The 22,213-nt window shown below is 42.0% G+C and overlaps 1 protein-coding gene across 7 annotated transcripts in view; it reads right to left on the bottom strand.

The window, feature by feature from the left end:
- The window catches only part of usp33 (ubiquitin specific peptidase 33), a 126,549-nt gene that overhangs the window by 50,730 nt on the left and 53,606 nt on the right, over positions 1 to 22,213 (bottom strand). For 6 of the 7 annotated variants that reach the window (XM_059983797.1, XM_059983795.1, XM_059983794.1 and 3 more), the window contains exons 14-18: positions 18,473 to 18,645; positions 18,285 to 18,355; positions 16,610 to 16,643; positions 4,356 to 4,403; positions 2,550 to 2,595 (exon numbers count right to left, since the gene is read on the bottom strand). In XM_059983797.1, the coding sequence (XP_059839780.1) occupies positions 2,550 to 2,595; positions 4,356 to 4,403; positions 16,610 to 16,643; positions 18,285 to 18,355; positions 18,473 to 18,645 (372 nt within the window). The remainder of the gene's footprint in view (positions 1 to 2,549; positions 2,596 to 4,355; positions 4,404 to 16,609; positions 16,644 to 18,284; positions 18,356 to 18,472; positions 18,646 to 22,213) is intronic. The other variant, XM_059983798.1, reaches the window with a different exon arrangement.

The following is a 22,213-nucleotide window of genomic DNA, read 5'->3' as shown; positions in this document are numbered from 1 at the left end:
GTTACCCTTGGGCAAGGTGTAGCACCTGCTTAGCCCACCAATCAGGGTCATGGGCAGCCAGGAAGCAGGTGGTGGGTGGTAGTATGAGCAGCTGATGCATATCACAAGTCCTGGGTATGCAACCACTGACACCAGGCAGACAAGCTCTGAATGATGGGGTCACCCTTCTTGTAAAGACACTGCTCAGAAGAGGTCATGTAAAATATTTCCCAAAAACAATCATGGGCGTGAGATCACGATCACCCATATCATATAACACAGCACATAATGATGAAGATGTACTGAGGTACAGTTGAGGAATTATATGCAGAATTAAAAGGGCTAAAACCTTATTGGCAGCTTGTCAAGTCATGCTGTGAAAATAATGTATGAACAAAGAAGTGTTTCTTGCATGAGAAACCTGCCTGTGTACCCTTATCAAACTAGGTATGTCATAACAGATGTATAACAGCAGCTCAGACAGTACTCAGGTGCTCACTTGATGTGCAGATTTTCCCAAGCTCTGTGAACAGGACTCTGTAGTTCAACTGAGCGATGCAAGCTTGCTGATAAACAGCATGCAATTTTAAGTAAACTGTGCCTGATGAAGGGTCTCGGCCCGAAACATCGACAGTGCTTCTCCCTATAGACGCTGCCTGGCCTGCATTTTGTGTGGTGGTGCTTGACAATTATTCCCTGGGTCTGAACCTAAAGTTCTCTGATAGAGGCAGTTCAACACAGTGGAAACCTTGGCTTGCATACTGCTCAAACAGGTCAACTGATTGAGCACATCTACATGAAACATTGCCACAGAAAAGCAGCATCCATCATCAAAGACCCTCATCATCCACAGCATACTCTTTTCTCACTGCTGCTATCAGGTAGAAGTACCTCAGGACTTGCACCACAGACTTGCAAGAACAGTTACTACCCCTCAACCATCAGGCTCTTGAATAAAAGGGGATAACTACATTCATTCTATTTCTGATGTTCCCACAACCGATGATTTCACATTAAGGACTCCTTATCTTGTTATTTCATACTCGTTATTTATTGCTATATACTTATATTTGCATTTGCACAGCTTGTTTTTTATTGATCCTGTTTAATAGCTACTGTTCTATAGATTTGCTGAGAATGCCAGCAGCAAAAGGAATCCCTCAGGGTCGTATTGGTGACATGTACGTACTTTGAAAACAAAATTTACTTTGAACTTTAAAATCATTACACAGTGCATGAGGAAGAACAGGCAAAACTAACAATGCAGATTAAAATAACATCTACAGGTAAACAATAACATGCAAGATGAGAGAAGCAGTCTATGGTTCAGGTCAGAGGCTGTTCATCAGAATTTGATTTGAGTTTTGCCAGGACCACTCAGCTCTAGACATTATGACGCTGTGGTTCCAAACATAGACCAAAGAACTGAATCACACATGTGAGGTACGCATGACTACACTTGACATCAAAGAATTCTGATCTGATGGAAATTAACAGGTATCAAGGGGGGAATATCTCCAATGGTTGAAAATATATTACATACAAAAGGGAGATGGTCAGGAGTATTAGAGGTCAAGCATACAATTGCCCCAATACTGGTTCTTCAGGTCATTGCCCATTGCCATCTACTTCATCAACACCTTTCCTTCCACTGGAAAATCAGAGGGGGAATGTTTGTTGATGATTACATCATGCTCAATTCCATTGGTAATCTTCAAAATATAAGACAGTCTGTGCCTGTATGCAGAAACATCTAGGCACCGCTTTAGCTATGGGCTGACGAGCTGCAAGTAACATTAGTGCCACTAAAGTGTCAGTTTCCATCTTCAACAAGACAGCATCTAACCACCCAGCCTTGACAATCCAAGGTAACAGCATCATTGACTTCTGCAACATAAAAAATTAGGGGATTACTATTAATACCATGCCTAAAGAGCAAGTTAGAAGGTATCCTGCAACAAATGGCTCATCTCCAGACACGCCGTTGTCTTTCCACCATTTCCATTAAGTCTGGGATATGGAGGAATACTCTTCGCATGTCTGGATGAGTGCAATTCCAAGAGCCATTGTGCTCAAAACCATTTGGCTTCTTCAAGCAGAACAATGGTGTCAATGTGTACCATGAACAAACCTGCTGCCCCTGTCATCTCGGACAAGGACGCCAGACTCATGGACACATCGCCATCTGCTGGTTCCACTCTAAGCTGCACACTACCTGAATTTCATTCTTGTCCCTTTCAGCACCGCGGGCCCTGGATACTAGATCTGCCTCAGGGCAACAGAACTGTGAGGAAAACCCTTATAAGAAGGGTGGCAGAGGCAGTGCACCATCTTTCTGAAGGTCAGTTAGGGTTGGGCAATAAACACTGGTCTCGCCAGCAATACCTAGATCCTCAAACAAAAAAACAAATAAATTGTATAAAGCTCTAAACCAAATGCAAGGCAGGGGATTAAAAGTACCATCTCAGAATTTCACAGAATAATTGAATTGTTGAAGCACCCAGAAGGTTATTTAGCTAGTGGAAACATATAATTCCAAGTAACAATAGACTTACTGCAGTGGTACATACCTCGGGTAACCTTAGCACTTTGCAGAATTTTACACCATTTCTCAACCTAGAAGTACAAGAAAATGCTGGGTAAGGAAACAGAAGTAATTATATTTCCCACAGACAATATACAATACACCTTCCAGTGAATGCCATCAACCATTTAACTTCCCCAAGCCAAAATTCACTACTTTTATTAATCCAGACAATTGAATTCAATGGAGAAGTGTGCTTCCCTGCGCAGGTATTTCCTGTACCCCACCACTGTCATTATGTGCAAGACTCACGCAACCTGTGTAACGTTTTTATCATTTAGCCTCACAGGTCTTATTGCTTCAGAGTCAAGAGATTCTGCAGATGCTGGAAAGCTTGAGCAACACACAAAATGCTAGAGCAACTCAGCAAGTCAGGCAGCATCTATGGGGGGGGGGGCTGGGCAATAAACAGTTGGCACTTTGGGCTGTCCTGATGAAGGATTCTGGTTTGAAACAGCAACTGTTTATGCCCCTCCATAAATGCTGCCGGACTTGATGAGTTCCTCCAGAATTTTGTTTGTGTTGCTTACAGCTGCAGTACTGTTTATCCAAAAAAATGTGGAATGAGTTATTTGCTATTTTCCAATGTATCAGTGAGATGAATATGGACAAGAAAGGTTAACTCTTCCAGATGGTCCATTCATAATCAGTCTATAAGCCCTCACAATACATGGTTAACCCTCTGAGGAAGCCACATCATTGGCTTGCCTAACACTGTACACCTGAAACTCCGAGCTCTGTAGCAGGTAAAGATGAACGGAGCTGGTGTTTCAGGGATGTAGCCAAAGCTTCTCTGGGTAAAAAATGAAACATGCACACATTAGCATAGCAGCTAGTACAATGCTATTACAGCTCGGGGCATCGGAGCTTGAATTTCAATTCTGACATCATCTATGAGCTTTTTTGCCCTCCCTGTGAATGAATATGTTCCCCCAGATGCTCCTGTTTCTTCCCATAGCCAAAGGACATACCAGTTAGTAGGTTAATTGGTCTTTAGACTAGGGTTAAATCAGTAGCTTCCTGGTGGTGTGGTTTAAAGGGCCAGAAGGGGCTATTCCACACTGTATCTCAAAATAAATCAATAAACAAACTTCTGTATTTACTGACCCAAGCTCAAAGCAGAGAGGCAATATTCAGGATTATTTTGAAAGCACTGAATCCATGGATCAGGAGTACACAGAAACTCAACATGTACAATGGAAGAAGTCCATCACCTCACAAACTAATGCCAGGCAATTCCTACCCCACCTGAAGAAGAACCTATAGTTTCCTACATCAGTTACCTCAAAACCCACAAAACCAAAATACAATTGTGACAAAACATCTTGCTCCGTTTCACCAAGAAACTGCACATGCTGGGATTTCAAGTGTAAAAAAAAAGCTGCTGGAAGTACTCAGTGGGTCAGGCAGCATCCTTGAAAGCAAAGAGATTGGGTCTCAAAGGTGCATCAGAACTTTTCGACTCAAAGCGTCGACTATGATCTTACCTCCACAGATGCCACGTTTCCAACTGTATTTTTAAACAATGGCTTCAATTAGCTTACTGTATACAGCAGCAATGAAATTCCTTTTCATGAGGAACTCAGTGTAAACAGTGCACATAATAATATTAAATACAGCAATGAGTGCTAAACAGCAGAATGATGCAAAGATTGTTGTGCAATCTGAAATAGTGCTAAAATAGAATTACCAAGAAAGGGTGAACTAAAACTACTTAAACATAGCAGCACCACCAGTAAGAGGATGTAAAAGAGGTGATTATTTCAGAAGTCTAATAGCAGTGCGGGTAAACCTGTTCTTAAGTCTGGACCTCCGGGATTTCAAGCTCCTGTATGTTCTCCTGGAAGGTAGAAGAGAGAAAAAGGAATGGCCAAGGTGGCAGGCATCCTTGATGAATCTTTTATGTTCTGTAACTTCAAAGCATTAAACTAATTCAAAGGAAGACACAGGAGTCCAGGAATGCGGGTCTAACTTCGAGTTTACTTTTAAGGGGGACACGTACATATCACATGGAAGCATGATGATATATGCAATTCACGTATTTATCCATATAACCCAAAACGAGTATTTGAACAAGTAAACAATCCAACAATACAGTATATAAAAGATTAGTCAAATATTCAAATATTATTGAAACAATATTAAAACACTCATCCCTGCTTAGTTATAAACTCCAACTCAAAAAATAATTCATCTCAACTATATAACAGTGTACCACATAAAACAACTACTATATACAGTATAGTTAATTTTTAAATGATCCCATTTAGGCTTAAAGACAGTTGCTGTGGAGGATTTCTTACTCATGGGATAACGTCTTTCCAGACAAGGGCGATCACTTGGCTTGGCAGGTGAGACTTGTGGCTGTTAAACAATCTCAGGTTTTGGGTCTCCTCCATGGTGGTTATAGGAGATGACAGATTGTAGGAAGAGTTTCTGACAGCTGTACCCACCTTTCTTTTTTTTTCCTTTTTCTTCTTCTAGTTTGTGCTTCTTGATATTGGGAAGGTGCATTTAGTTCACTGGAGTATTCTCTTATTAATTCTTCTCTTGCTCCCTTCATGATCTGATCTCTCCTCTTTGTTTCCTTATCCACAATGTCATCTGATGAGTCCTCTGTTTTTGTATCTCCATCGACTCCTTTCTTTATGGCCTTCTATTCATCCAGCTGGATTTTGGTCTTTGCATCTACTTTTACAAATAGCTTTTTGTCTCCCACTTGAAGTTCAAACAATAATCTTAAACAGCAGATTTTGGTACTTCATACTCACAAAAGCCAAATTCTTGCAACTCTCTTCCAGATTAAAGCCAAGCCACATTCACAAGTAACTATCTGATTAGCATATTAGAAGCTTTCTCAGATAAGTTGCCAATAAAAATTATTGTAGTTGGACCACAGCTTTCAACAGTTTCTCGCTTCCTCTAAACAGCATGGTCTTTCCTTGGTCCAATATACTTTCCATCCAGAAGCACAGAGATTGACATCAACACCTGTTTGTACTCTTTTGAGCAACAGCTCATGGTATTCGGCACGGAGACAGCTGTGGCATCGTCCAGTGCCTTTCTTAATTCTCTTTCAGTTGGCTTCATTGCAGAGGTTATGGCATGCAAATTGTGTTTAGATCTCCAATCAAGTTACAGTTGTCTCAACCAATCATGTCCCGATAACACTGGCCCTGCTGTTTTTACCATATACAAGCTCTATTGGCTTGTTGGTTATGTTTCACTGTCGTGAACATCATTCCCATAGGAGCTATTTTTCCTCCAGTATAAGTTATTTGTTGGATATCTGCAGGCTTCACTTTAGTATTTTTGAAATGCCTCTCAGACTCACTTTGTGGAATGACTGAAACAGCCAAACCAGAGTCCAATTCCATTTAAATTAATTTGCCATTCACTTCTGGCATAAGCCATATTGCTTGTTTATTGTTAATTTTCACATTGTAAATCTCAAGGGAACCTAGCCCAGCATCACTTTCATCATTATCAAATTTTTCATCAACAGTCTGCAGATTAGTGCTCCTTTTGAAACAGCAACCTGACTTTTCATCTTTTTCTCCTCTCTGAGCAGTTCACTTACAACATGTTCTTTGTATGTGTTCAACTTCATTGCATTTTCTACAAGTTTAACCTTTAAACCTACATTTGTTTGGCGAACATGAGTTCTTACTGCAATGGAAACACAGTTTGTCTGACCAGGCTGGTTTCTGTTTAGACTTTGTAATTTCGTTCACGCTCACTTTCATTCCCGACTCCAACTCAATTGCATCTCTTGTCTGTGGTTTCCATTGAAACAGCAATTTCAACTGCAAGTTGTGCTTCAGTTAGGAGCCATTTTTTTGAATATTTTCTTGTAAAATTCCACAAACTAAATGACCTTAGTGTATCATTAAGCCCATTACCAAACTGACAATATTTAGACAATCGCTTCAATTCAGCCACGCACACAGGAATGGACTCCCCTTCGTTTTGATTCTACTTATGAAACCAAATGTGTTCTGCAATCAATGATGGGTTCAGTTCTAAATGTTCCTGTATTACTTTGACAATATCAGCAAAGGTAATTTCTGCTGGCTTGGTTGGAGCCTTTACGGCTTTAAACCCAATGCATTCAGCAAAATTGGTACTCATTTCTCATTGGCTACTTCATTTGCTAAAAAATATTGTTGAATTAGCTCAGTATACATGAGTCAAGTACCTGTTGAGCAATCAAACATATCAATCTTTCCAGCCAGCCATTTCTACTCTTTTTTTGAAAATGATTTTCACCCAGTGCTATTTATGAACTCATGAATTCTTCCATTTTCTAACTTAAAAAAAACATCTCGATCATGTCTTCCCTTCCAAAGAACACATATTGCACTGTTTTTCGTAACTCAACAGCCTCTCGCTGTATTTTTTTAGCCCAAACCACGCTGAGCTTCAGTAGGTTGATACCCTTCTTGGATTTGTTTTAAAAATACCTCACCGCCAATGTTATGTTTTGTAATTTCAAAACATTAAACTACTTCAAAGGAAGACATGGGAGCCCAGGAATGCGGGCCTAACTTCTAGTTTACTTTTAAGGGAGGCACACACATATTACATTGGTAGCATGGTATGCAGTTCATGCATTCGTATATAACCTGTAATGAATTATTGAAATGAATAAGAATGCTTAATCAAATAATTCATATACAAAATTAATCAAATATTACTGAAACATTAAATACACAACAGAATCTACAAGCCTACGTGAAACAATGTATTGTTAAAATGGACTGGATGGAAGGAAGTGACAAACCTGTAATGGACTGGCCTGTGTTTACCACGCCCTGCAGGTTACTTTAGTCAAGAGCAGAGTAATTGCCACACCAGACTGACATACAACCCATCAGAATACATTTTATACCACATCTATAGAGGTTTGAGAGAATACTCGCAGATATGCCAAATCGTCTCAGATGCCCAGGCAGTGATTCTTTAATTTAAAGATACAACAGCATGGTAACAGACCCTTTTGGCCCAATGTACCTGCACTGCCCAAATGCATGCATGTGAAGCAATTAGCTTACTATCCCATACGTGTTCTGGAACATGGGGGGGGAAACTAGAGCTCCAAAGGAAACCTAATGGTCAGGAGGAAAACACACACACTTCCTACAGACAGTGGTGGGAATTGAACCCAGGTCACTGGTGCTATAACAGCAATATGCTAGCTGCTACACCATTGTGCCGCCCCTTCCTAGTCACTGCAGTGTAATGGGAGCAGAACAGGTTATTGTGATGTGGATGCAAAGGAAAGTTGTGCTGTCGACTATCTCTACAGCTGTTCCATTGATGAGGACAGCATTGTGTTCACCCTCCCAACCATCCCCAGATTCCTTAAATCAAAACTAACACTTTTATCTTATTGAAGGACTGGGTTGTTTTTCCCGACACCACGGCACAAGATTCACGATTTGTTTCCTGTACTCCATCTCATCACTGTTGGTCTGGATCAACAAACTTAAAGATCAAGTCAGTGCTTAATTTCATTTCTCCACTGCTATCTAGAAGTTAACTACACTCAGTGGCCACTTTATTTGGTACACCTGCTTGTTAACTCAAATATCTAATTAACCAAACATGTGGCAGCAACTCAAAGCATAAAAGCATGTAGATATGGTTAAGAGGTTCAGTTGTTGTTCAGACCAAACATCAGAATGGGAAAGAAATGTGATCTAAGAGACTCTGACCGTGGAATGATTGTTGGTGCCATACAGGGTGATTTGATTATCTCAGAAACTGCTAATTTCCTGGAATTTTAATGCATAACAGTATCTAGAATTTACAAAGAAAAGTGTAAAAAACAAAAAAAAAACACTCAGTGAGTGGCAGTACAGTGGGTGAAAATGCCTTGTTAATGAAAGAGGTCAGAAGAGAATGGCCAGACTGGTTCAAGCTGGCAGTAAGACGTTAGTAACCCAAATAACCACGTATTACAACACGGGAAAGGCTTCGGGAGTCCTGAAGGCAGCTGACTGCTGTACCCAGCACTGGCAAAGCAACTTCTGCGATGTTGCTGGCACCAAACTATATCAAATTTCATCGTTCCTTTGGACCTGTCATCAGCATGGAGAGGTGTTCCCATTGCATGGGCAACAGATGGATCTCCTTATCAATTCTGCCCTGGCTTGTGCCCTGGAGAGGCCACTCCAGCTTCGCTTTATAGCATCGGACAAACATGAGAAGCAGCAGTTACCAGTTATGTCATAATGCTTGACTGGCGTAGAGCATGGCACCAGGGGTTGCTTCCAACAGTGGGAGAGACCATCGCGTTTCACTGGTCAGCTACCGCCCACCTCAAGCTGGGCAGCCCCCAGTCAATAAGGTGCTGTCCCACCACAGTCAGTCTTTCTCATTGGGTGGATGGGGATAATGGATTATTCCACGAAGAGCTGACTGTAACTACCGCAGCAGACAAGAAAGAAAACAAATCGACTAAGACAACACCCCTCAAGTTGGGATGTTGGAATGTCCGCACAATGATGACTGGACTTGACCAAAACCTCAAAGATATCGAAGATGCATGAAAAACAGCGGTCATTAACAATGAGCTACTAAGGCTCACGGTAGATATAGCTGCCCTGCAAGAAACACGTCTAGCAGATTCATGTACACTGAAGGAAAGGGACTACACATTTTTCTGGCAGGGAAAGAACCAAGAAGAGCCCTGTGAGCATGGAGTGGGTTCTGCCGTTAGGAACTGTTGCAAATGGTGGAGCCACCAGAAAATGGATCAGAACGACTTATGACTCTCCGCCTACACACCAGTCATGGCTCAGTATCTCTCGGCAGTGTGTATACCCCTACCTTGAACTCCACCTCTGAAGCAAAAGACATGTTCTATGACAAATTAGAAGCCTGTTGACAGGAATGTTCCCAGTGATGAGCACCTCATTCTCCTTGGTGACTTCAACGCCAGAGTGGGAGCTGATAACGATTCCTGACCATCTTGTCTTGGCCACTTTGGAATTGGCAAAATAAATGACAATGGACACGTCTCCTGGAGTTCTGCGCCTACCACAGCCAGTGCGTAACTAACTCCTACTTTCAGACGCAGTCGCAGTACTAGGTCTCATGGCAACATTCACAGTCTAAACATTGGCACCTCATGATCACCAGGCGCTCTTTCATCAATTCTGTACTAATCACCCGCTTATACCATAGTACACACTGCGATACGGATCATGCTTTAGTACGCTGTAAGATCAAACTACTTCCGAAGAAAGTCCACCACTCCAAACAAACTGGAAAACCTCGCATCAACACAACAGAGATGAAACAGTCAGGAAAGATTGACCAGTTTGCCAAGTCAGTACTGGGTGCTATGACTACCTTCTCACAAGGAGATACTGCAACACCATCCACGAATCAACACTCTCTATCTGTGGAAGAAAGACCACAAAGAGCAGTGACTGGTTTGAGGCAAAGTCCAACATCATAACTCCTGTCAGCAAAGCCAAGCGTGCAGCTCTCACAGAGTACGAGCCCTCACCATCCGACCAAACACTCCAGGCACTTCGAGCTGCTAGAAGCAAAGTGCAACAGACTGCAAGGCAGTGCGCAAATGAGTACAGGCACCAGCTCAGTGAGGACATTCAGACAGCAGCTGTGAACAGGCAACATCAGATCAATGTACGATGGTATCAAGAAGTCATCCAGCGGTAAAATAATCACCGATAAAAGCAAGAAGATGGAATACTGGGTAGAACACTACTCTGAACTCTTCTTGAGGGAAAATATTGTTGTTAGCTCAGCCATTGATGCCATCGATTGTCTACCAGTCATGGATGAACTTGACTCCGAACCAACCATTGAGGACCTCAGCAAGGCAATTGACAGTCTGGCCCCAGGGAAACCTCCTTGCAATGATGGGATTCCTCCAGACCTGATCAAACATGCAAGAGCCCACTCCTCCAACCTTTACATGAGGTCCTCCATCAGTGCTGGAAGGAAGGAGGCATACAAGAGGATATGTGCGACTCCAAAATCGTCACTTTGTACATGAACAAGGGTGATAGGAGCAACTGCACCAACTACAGGGGTATCTCCCTCCTGAGTATTGTCGGCAAAGTCTTTGCTCGTGTAACTCTGGCGCATCTACAAACTCTAGCAGAACGCATCTACCGAGTCCCAAAGTGGTTTTCGCGCAAGGAGGTCAACAGTCGACATGATTTTATCACTCCATCAACTCCAGGAGAAATGCAGGGAACAGAAACCCCTCTATGTCGCTTTCATCGACTTGACCAAGGCATTCATCCTTGTCAGCAGGGATGGGCTCTTTCAGATTCTCCTTAAGATTGGTTGTCCCCCGTAACTCCAAAGTATCATCAAGTCATTCCATGATGACATGAGGGCTACTGTTCAGTAGGATGGCAGATCATCAGAACCCTTCGCTAATCATAGTGGAGTCAAACAAGGAAGCGTGTTGGATCCAACGTTATTTGGCATCTTCTTCTTTATGCTATTGAAGCACACATTTGGGACATCGACAGAAGGCATCTACATGCACACCAGATCTGATAGGAGGCTGTTCAACCCTGCATGCCTGAGAGCAAGAACAAAGGTGCGAAAGATCTTAATACGTGACATGCTCTTTGCTGATGACACTGCTATAACCTCGCACACCAAAAAGCAACTACAAACTCTCATGGACCGCTTCTTTAAGGCATGCAAGGACTTCGGGCTTACCATCAGCTTAAAGAAAACAAATGTCCTTGCCTAGAACATAGTGGAGACACCAGTCATTACCATCGACAATTATGATCTAGAAGTGGTCCACGAGTTCACGTACTTGGGGTCAACCATTAGCAACACTCTCTCTCTCTCTCAATGCTGAAATCAATAGGCATATTGGCAAAGCAACATCAATCTTTGTTTGACTCTCCTCGTGGGTCTGGGAGAATCCAAAACTCGTTACTAAGACCAAGACTGTCATGTACAATGCATGCGTTATCAGCACCCTCCTGTATGGTAGCGATACTTGGACCATCTACTCCAAACAGGAGAGGAAACTCAATAGTTTTCATCTGTGCAGCCTTCACCGCATCCTCGGCATCACCTGGACAGACAAGGTCCCAAACTCTGAGGTCCTCTCCTGCGCTGGACTTCCTACAATGTTCACACTTTTAAGACAATGCAGACTGCTCTGGCTGGGCCATGTCCGTCGTATAAAGGACGGTAGACTGCCAAAGGACATCTTCTATGGAGAACTAGCAACAGGCAAGGGGAATGTTGGTAGACCCCAGCTTCGCTTCAAGGACCTCTGCAAGCGCGACATGAAAGCCTTAAAAATCAACAAAGAATGCTGGAAGGATACAGCAGATGACTGCAACAAATGGCAAGGTACTCCTCAGCAACACCAAGAACAAGGCAAGAGAGTGATCCTGAGTCAGTTTGAGGAGTGGAGAGCTAAACAGAGAGCACAGCGGACAGCCAGCAACAATTCCATGACATCCTACACATGCAGCAACTGGGCAGAGCCTACCGTTCCAAGATCGGCCTCAATAGCCACAGTCAACACTGTCGACAAACCAGAGACTACCAGAGGCGCTGTACCCATGGTCGACCACGACCGACGGAGGCCACACACAACAGTGATGTGCAGACGAGCAACTCTGAACACATTATATGTTGAACCTTGGAGTGGATGAGCAACAGCAGCAGAAGAACACAAACATACACTCAGTGGACACTTTATTAGCTACAGGAGGTTACTAATAAAGTGATAACTGAGCATACCGTATCTGTGACTGCGTCTGAAGGTCTTCCTGATATGGGTGCTAAAATACTCTTTTGCCTCTCTGAACTAGTATCTTCTTGTACAGATCATTTACATATACAGGGTCCTTTTTTCACCTTGAGCATGTCAAAGACCCTTCTCCTCAGTTATCTCTTGCCAAAGCTCAGTTTACTGCTGCTCAGTCCCAATCAATGGCTGCAGTCTTAAAACAATAATCTGCTTTTCTGTTGATACACACCACTAGCCAACCTCCAAAGTGCTCCAGTAAACCTTAGCTATATAAAAGTGCTCTAGCTTTTGCTTCATCTGTCACGTGTACACACAGTGAAATGCGTTGTTTGCATCAAATCAAATCAGCGAGGATTGCAGTGTGCAAGTGTCGCCACATAGCATGCCCACAACTCATTAATTCTTACCCTAACCATATATCTTTGGAATGTGGTAGTGAAGTAGAGTACCCAGAGGAAACCGACGCAGGGAGAATGCACAAACTCCTTACAGACAGTGGCAGGAATTGCACCCCAATTGGTAATCATTGGTTGGGACTGTAAAGCGATGTGCTAACTGCTACACTACCCTGCATCCCCTGCATTAAGCCATATTTTTTGAATAACTAGCTGGAGTCTTGCTGTATCCCATCAATTAAGACATTTGTGGAAAAAAGATAATATAGTTTGTTTCCATTATTGTATGGATTTTGTAACTTTTTAAATACCCAATTTACACTCTTGCCTCTCTCAGGAATATTATCAACTTTGACATTTATTCAGATGGCAGCTATTTCAGATACCATGATTTTTGCTGAAGTATGATATTTTTAAATGATCTTTGTACCTTTCCTAAAAATCTATCGGCTTTATTTTATTTATCTGTAATGTTAATTCCTGCATACAGGCCAGTGAACAAATGGGTCAAACCAATTCTAAAGGTGATGAAAACCTGGCCTGATGTTGCAACCTCTGCACTACAGTACTGCTTCGATAATAGAATGGAAAATGTTCAGCAAGGCTGCTACCTATGACAACCATGCTAACATTGAGAAATATGTGGATTCTGTGACCAGCTACATAGAGCGGTGTACTGAGGATGTTACCATCACAAAACACATGTGGGTGAGGGCAAATCAGAAGCCCTGGCTTACTACAGAGGTCTGTGCCAGGCTGAGGGATGGTGATGCTGCTTTGAAATAAGGAGATGTGACAGTTCACAGGGATAGCTCTCAAAAGCTGTGCTTTCCCACTCCGTCAGAAAGGCGAAATGGGAGTATTCTCAGAAAATTTAGTCACTTCTGCGATCCCAGAGACACAAGGCGCATGTGGCAGGGAATCCAGAGGATTACAGATTACAAGTCGATCCTGTGCATCAGTGACCAGGATGCTTCGCTCCCTGAGAGGCTGAATGTATTCTACACCTGGTTTGATGCACAGAACAAAGTGCTGGTGAGGAAGGAACCCCTCCCCACAAGACAGCAAAGACTCCATCTGCTGAAGCTGAGATGAGGAAGACCCTGGCCAGAGTCAACCCACTTAAAGCTGCAGGACCCGATAATATACCAGGTTGGGTTCTGAAAGACTGCGCAACCCAGCTGATGGATACGTTTCCCCCCAGTTTACAAGGTGGCAACCATCATTCCAGTGCCAAAGGCAGTGATAGCATCCTACCTAAACGTCTATCATCTGGTGGCATTAATATCAACCATGATGAAGCAGTTGATCATGGAGCACATTAAGGCCTTTCTCCTGACTACACTGGACATTTTCCAGTTCACTTATCACTCAAGTTGATCCATAGGTGATGCACTCCACTCTATCCTGTCCCAACTGAAAAACGAGGTCTCATATGCCAGTTCGTTGTTTATAGACTTCAGACTCAACCCAAGCCTGAATGTGGAAAAGATCAAGGAAATCATTGTGGACTTCAAACATCCTCCTCTGTGAATACACTGCTCCTCCATAGAGAAAGTTAAGTGCACCAGTTTCTTGGGATTTCACATTGTGGATGACCTCAGCTGGTCCCTTAATATCACCTCCCTGAATAAGGCAGCACAGCAATGCCTCCACTTTCGAAGAAGATTAAGGCAAGCAAGGCTCACAGTCCTCATCTTAACTGCATTTTACAGGAGCTCCATTGAGAGCATCTGACAAGTTGCATCTCCATGGGAAGTCAAGCATCGGACTTGAAGTCCCTACAAAAGACTGTGAGAACAGCTGAGAGGATCCATCCATCAGGGACATGTATCAGGAGCGCTGCATACACAGGGCTCTTAGTATTATTAAGGATCCAACCCATCCATCCAGCATCCTCTTTGACTTTTTACCAACAGGCAAGAGACTACAATGCATAAAAGCAAGAACAGTCAGGATGGGAAACAATTTCTTCCCCCAGGTCATTAGGCTTCTGAACTACCGGCTGCATCACATTTGAAGTGTCACTGGTTAATCTGTTCCGTACCTTACAATATTTAATATTAATACACTTTCATTTGTTATTTATGTGTGATTCGTTGGTAGATCTGTAGATTTCTTCCTTAACTTCATTAGTATTACGTGTTTTACACCCTGATTCGAAGAAATGCTGTCTCGTTTCTGTATACATAGTTAATGTTATAAATATGTATGTAGTTAAAATGACAATAAACCTCACTTGTTACAAGGCTTTGTAACAGATTCTATGATTGATCAATTGAATTGGCTGTACAGAAATGCATTTATTATTTTTGTATTACTCCATTTACAGTTATGGTCTGTAAATGCTTTCCCTTTACAAAAAGTACATATTAAAAAAATAAATAAGTAGTGTAAAAAGGGACCAGAAGTAGTGAGGTAGTGTTCATGGGTTCATTGTCCATTCAGAAATTTGATGATGGAGGGGGGAAGAAGCTCTTCGTATTCTCACAGTCTATACTTGTATATTTTTGAATAGCCTTCATTCCAAAAAAGGTTTATGCATCAAAAAGAACAACCATATGGGTTTTTCTTCATAATTTCTAATTAATTTATGATTAGATTAGCTGGTTGAGTGCTGTTACACTACACCTTGTACTCAACGTCAGTGTAGGAACTGTGTATATTTTCTGTCTGCCTATATTGTATTTCATGTTGTGTGTTTATTATGGGTAATTTTTCACGTGGGTTAGAGAAGTACTGCACAGAAATAGCCCTTTGGCCAATCTAGTAGGGTTGGGGCATGGTAGAAGGGAATGAGCATAGTTACACATTAATGCTTTGTCTTTAGGTTCAGTTTAGTCTAGTTGAATGCGAGGCAACTGGGGATGATACTCTTGTTGACTGTTAATTTCTCTATTATGTTATTTGATCACTAATTACACAGTTATATTGCTAACCTTAGTCTAGTTAGTTTTTTTAAAAAAAACACTACAAGATTGCTTGTCATTGCTGGTTTTGTAATGAATGATCAAACACACTTTTCTCAATTTGGAAATTTGTTATTTTAGGAGTATGTCATACAGTACAACCCCACTCAACTCAGTAAGTGGCTTTGGCTTGATTTCAAGTACATAACCGCTACAGTCAGGAAGATGTAATTGATCTAAGATTCCACAAAGGGGATGTCATGCGCACATACACAGTTCCTGGGTGTCAACATCCCGTAAGACCTATCCAGGGCACAACATTTTGATGCCATTACAAAGAAGACATGCCAGTGACTATATGTCATTAGGAGTTCTCTTAGTATGTTACCAAAGATTCTAGCAAATTTCTACAGATGTACTTTGGAGCGTATTCAAACTGATTGCATCGCCCATTTGGTTTGGAGGGACCATTGCACAGGATTTAAAAAAACCTTGCAGAGGATTGTAGTCTTAGCCAGCTCCTTCGTGGGCACCATCCTCGTCACCATCAAGGACATCTTCAAAAGGTGATGTCTCAAAAAGGCGGCATCCATCATCAAGGACACCTTCACCCTGGTCATGTCACTTCTCATTACTATCATCAGGGAGGAGATACAGGGATTAACTTCCTCTCCTCCATCATCAAATTTCTAAATGGACAATGAACCCATGAACACCACCTCAATCCTTCCCCCTTTTTCTTTCCATGACCTTCTATTCTCTCCTTCTCTAACCCTGTATCTCTTTCACCAATCAACTACCACATTGCAAACACAGCTCCATGAGTCAAAAACAAGCTGACCAAGGAGGAAACCACCATAATACTCCCCAGAACCACTGGCCACAGAGTACCTTTAGTCATAGAATCATACAGCATGGAAACAGGCCATTCAGCCCATCTGAGATCTAATAAAAGAACAATACTTACTTTTTACACTTTTCACAGCTGTACATGTTATCACCTGGAAAAACAGAACAATTTTACAAAAGGATATAAATATCAATCTGCAGCACCACTGAAGCAAAGCTTAAATAAAAGATAAATAGATTTCTACCTATTTGAGTATATTCTGCTCCACAGAACTGGTGCAGTTTCAAAGCATACAATTGCTGACTAACGTATCAACATCAAACAGTCCTATAAAAAGCTGATAGTCCCATTCTTCAGACACCTTGATGGCTCAGCAGCAGGGCCCCATTTCCCACACTCTCCTTAAACTCAGCAGGTGCCTGTACTTCATGAGGTCATTAGAAGATTTTGCCATACAATTGTACACTACCTACAAAGAGTGAATTAAAAATGTGTTGAAGTAGTAATTATTAGATAAAGTAATACATAATCGTCCAGAATATCATCCAATCCTGCATCACTTAAGTTATGATGGTGCCGGACTATCTGAGTGTTACTGTAACATACAAAACTACACTACACACTCACATTGATCTCAGCCAAAAGGCTGAGAAGGGTGGAACCACAGCATAGCACTTGGCATGATGCTATTACATCTCATGGTGACTGAGTTCAGAGTTCAGAATTCCAGCATCTTCTGCAAGGAGTCACTGTCCATCCTCCCTGTAGGATGCATGGGTTTTCCTTAAGTGCTCTGGTTTCCTCCCACAGTCCTAAGGCTTGCTGGATAGGTTAACTAGTCATTGTAAATTGTCCTGTGATTAGGTTAGGGTTAAATTGGGGTTGTTGGGGGTTGCTGAGGCAACGTGGCCCAAGGAAGTGGAAGGGCCTACTCCACACTGAATCTCTAAATATAAAACTAAGTTTCTTCCATTCCCAAGGCATCTTTGCCAGAATCTAATGGGTATCTGTGTTATGTTCCCAAAAGCCTAGCCTTGACTTCAAAGGTTGACAAGACTGATGAACCCTTACAATGTCAGAGCGAGAGTACTCTCTTAACCTAATATACATGAAAACAATGTAGAATCATAGAGCATGAAAAGCATGGTGAATATGGAATGACTTGCCAGAATAAGTGGTTACAGGCAGTACATAAGTAACCTTTAAGTGCTGGACAGGTACGAGGAGGAGTGGAACTTACAGCATACAGCACTATGCTACAGAAACAGACCCATTAGCCATCTAGTCCATGTGAAGTTGAATTCTGCCTAGTTCCATTGACACACACCTGAACTTTTAAATGTTGCAATTGAACCTGCATCTACCACTTTCGTTGGCAGCTCGTTCCACACTTTCATCATCCTGAGTGAAGAAGATCCCCCCGCAAGATTCCCCTTAAAAATTTCACTCTTAACCTATGACCTCCAATACTAATTTATAATTTATAACATGCTTAGACTACAAGTGGGATCAGTACAGATGACAAACTGATGTATCAACGTTTAGGTAATATAGCCACAATATGACATATGTACCAGTGCATAACACAAGACAAACATGCAGATGTCACAGTTTATACATTTCTATGCGCATAAACACTGCTACTGACATTGCTAATTCAAGAAATAGCCTAAAAATTAAAATAAGAGTAATTTTATCTTTTAAATTAGTTATTAGAGCCGTCCATCACCACCCTACCTTCCTTTCCCCCAATGTTTAAATAGCTTAGTTTCTCTACAAGGTTCCTACTCACCTTTAAGCTCATCTCTAGCGAAAAAGGCAGCCAGACAATCCTGCAAGGATACTATGGGACCCCAGAACCAACTAAGAAAACAAAAGATAGCAAACACAGAAATATTATTGATTTGAAAAGGCTAACATTACTTTTCTTTGATCACTTTAACTGCCAAAGATGTAACAAAATTAAAGTTTGCTGCGCACCTCTTAATGTATTCCATGACATATGCAATCCAACCTTGTGGTGCGTAGGCCTCACCACATGACCCTGCTTTCACTAACGACATCTGGTGACTTGAGGAATGAAGCCTGGCTAAGTCTTCCTTACCCGGGATAGGCAGGGAGAGATCTTGAAATGCCTCCAAAGTGGTGGACACCTATGGACAAGTACACAGGCAAAAGCAATATAGATAAGTACAGAAGTTAATATTGTAATTATTGATTAAGATAAAATACACATTAAAATGATAGCATGTTAGCAATAATGCAAGATCACAAGACATAGGAGCAGAATTAGGCCATTCGGCCCATTGGGTCAGCTCTGCCATTCTATCATGTCTTATTTTCCATTTCAACCCTATTTTTTTATTTTAGAGATACAGTACAGTAATGGGCCCTACTAGCCCACAAGCCGGCATCACCTAATTACACTCATGTGACTGATCAACCTATTAACCTGTACGTCTTTAGAGTATGGCAGAAAACCAGAGCACCCAGGAAAATCCATGCTGTCCTGGGGAGAACATGAATATAGCCAAACGAAACAGTGTTCCTCCAGGGTCAAGGTGCAAAATACATTACCAATAGGACACAGCACATTGCACATATGGTTACAATTTCAGAAAAAAACATACAATCACAAAAAGCAAAAATAAGTAATATTGCACAAGTCCCTATGTGGCATGACTGGATTGATGGTAAGTTGTTCTGGTCCAGCTTGCTCGCCCACTAGGCAAACACTAGAGGGCAGCACTGAGCAAACACTGGAGAGCAACACCACCTTGGTGTCTCCTCCCCTGGGCAACTGCCACAAGGACACCGCAGCCTTGGCCTGGGCCTAGGCCTCGCTACAGCTGAGACAACACAGCTCCCCTGCCATTGGTCATGCCAATGAACCAATGAACTAGACTTGCAGTGTTCTACGATACCAATGTCCAACAGAATTTTGCGATCACAATAAAAATGTCCTTCTCAGCACAATGGTACGCAACAAAGGTGACAAAACAACAAGAGTATGCAATAAGTCTAGTTCCATCGTTAGAGTTATTGCTGATGGGATAGCCCTGCAGTACTTGATGTTATTAGTATCCAGCAGTGACTTGCAATCATAAAAAAGACTTGCAAGATGAACAAAAGCACCTTTGGTTGGACCCTGAGTGGCCGCTGCATCTGAGCGCACCACCCTTACTGTGGTTGCACAACATTATTACAGCCAAGGGCATCAGAGTTCAGATCTGGCATCTTCTGTAAGGAGTTTCTACATTCTCCCCATGAACACATGGGTTTCCACTGGGTATTCTGGTTTGCTCCCACAGTCCAAAGACAAATGGTTAGTAGGTTAACTGGTCGTTGTAAATTGCTCTTTGATGAGGCTGGGGTTAAATAGGTGGATTGCTGTGCGGTGCAACTTAGTGGGCCAGTAGGGTCTGTTCCACACTATATCTCTAAATAAATAAATAAAATCAAGAAGCTATCAACCTCCCCTTTATTTGCCATGACAGCTGTCTGTGGCAAAGAATTCCCACATATTCACCACCCTCTGGCTAAAGATATTCCTCCACATCTGTTCTATAGAGATGTCCTTCTATTCTGAGGCTGAGTCCTCTGGTCCTAAACTCCCCACCTATAGGAAACATCCTCGCCATGTCTACTCTGTCTAGGCCCTTCGATATTTGGTGGGTTTCAATGATATCTCCCTCATTGTTCTAAACTTTGCAAGTACAGGTCCAGAGCTATCAAATGCTACTCATAAGTTAACCCTTTCATTCCTGGGATCATTCTCATGAACCTCCTCTGGACCCTCTCCGGTGCCAGCAATATAGCTCAAAGGGGAGAGTTACTTTTAGGGGACAATCTAAATTACAGGGAGAAAGAAAGGATTAGAGCAAATGAGACATTGACAACTAAACCTGCTAAATACTAATGTAAAGGGAAACTGCTAATGGATAGCATTCATACTCTGCTATCAAGTTGGTAATTGCAGGGTTTTTACAAGGGCTGGTTTTTCCCTACACACAATATACAGTTCCTTTTGCATTAAATGCTCAAAGAAGTACAACACAAAAGCATGTCCTTTGGCCCATCTAGTCCATGCCAAAACCATTTAAATTGCCTACTCCCATCAACCTGCATCAGGACCATAGCTCTCCATACCTCTAATATCTATGAACCTATCCAAACTTTGCTTAAACAATGAAATTGAGCTTGTATGCACCACTTATACTGGCAGCTCATTCCACACTCTTACGTCTCCCTGAGTGAACAAATTACCAAAAATACATGGACCTTGGGTTTAAAAAAAAATCTAAGGAACAGTAAAGTTCAAAGAAAAATTTCTTATCACAGTACGTACATGTCACCACCTGGAGTTTCTTTTTTTTTGAGCATACTTAGCAAATCTATAGAACAGTAACTATAAACTATAAACATCAGGAACTATGAACTGTAAACAAACTGTGCAAATGCAAATATAAATAAATAGCAATAAATAACGAGCATGAAATAATAATACAAATTAAATGTGTGGTTATCCCCTTTTATTCAAGAGCCTGATGGTTGAGGGCTATTAACTGCTCTTGAACCTGGTGGTGCAAGTCCAGAGGCTCTTGTACCTTCTACCTGATGGCAACAACGAGCAAACAGCACAGCCTGGGTGGTGAGGATCTTTGATGATGGATGCTGCTTTTAGACAATAGACAATAGGTGCAGAAGTAGACCATTCGGCCCTTTGAGCCTGCACCGCCATTTTGAGATCATGGCTGATCATCTACTATCAATACCCGGTTCCTGCCTTGTCCCCATATCCCTTAATTCCCCTATCCATAAGATACCTATCTAGCTCCTTCTTGAAAGCATCCAGAGAATTGGCCTCCACTGCCTTCTGAGGCAGTGCATTCCAGACCCCCACAACTCTTTGGGAGAATAAGTTTTTCCTTAACTCTGTCCTAAATGACCTACCCCTTATTCTCAAACCATGCCCTCTGGTACTGGTCTCTCCCAGCATCTGGAACATATTTCCTGCCTCTATCTTGTCCAATCCCTTAATAATCTTATATGTTGCAATCAGATACCCTCTCAATCTCCTTAATTCCAGAGTGTACAAGCCCAGTCTCTCTAACCTGTCTGCGTAAGACAGTCCTGACATCCCAGGAATTAACCTTGTGAATCTACGCTGCACTTCCTCTACAGCCAGGATGTCCTTCCTTAACCCTGGAGACCAAAATAGTTCACAATACTCCAGGTGTGGTCTCACCAGGGCCCTGTACAAATGCAAGAGGATTTCCTTGCTCTTGTACTCAATTCCCTTTGTAATAAAGGCCAACATTCCATTAGCCTTCTTCACTGCCTGCTGCACTTGCTCATTCACCTTCTGTGACTGATGAACAAGGACTCCGAGATCTCTTTGTATTTCTCCCTTACCTAACTCTACACCGTTCAGATAATAATCTGCCTTCCTGTTGTACTCCCAAAATGGATAACCTCACACTTATTCACATTAAACGTCATCTGCCAAGTACCTGCCCACTCACTCAGCCTATCCAATTCACCCTGAATTCTCCTAACATCCTCATCACATGTCACACTGCCACCCAGCTTAGTATCATCCGCAAACTTGCTGATGTTATTCTCAATGGGCCTCAATGCCATTGCTTTTCTACAGCAATCTTTCATGTAGATGTGCTCAATGGTTGGGTGGGTTTTACCTGCAATGTACTGAGCTAAATT

This window comes from Hypanus sabinus, chromosome 11 (assembly GCF_030144855.1).
Source record: "Hypanus sabinus isolate sHypSab1 chromosome 11, sHypSab1.hap1, whole genome shotgun sequence".
Taxonomy (NCBI): domain Eukaryota; kingdom Metazoa; phylum Chordata; class Chondrichthyes; order Myliobatiformes; family Dasyatidae; genus Hypanus; species Hypanus sabinus.
This window is presented reverse-complemented; position numbering and strand designations above follow the sequence as displayed.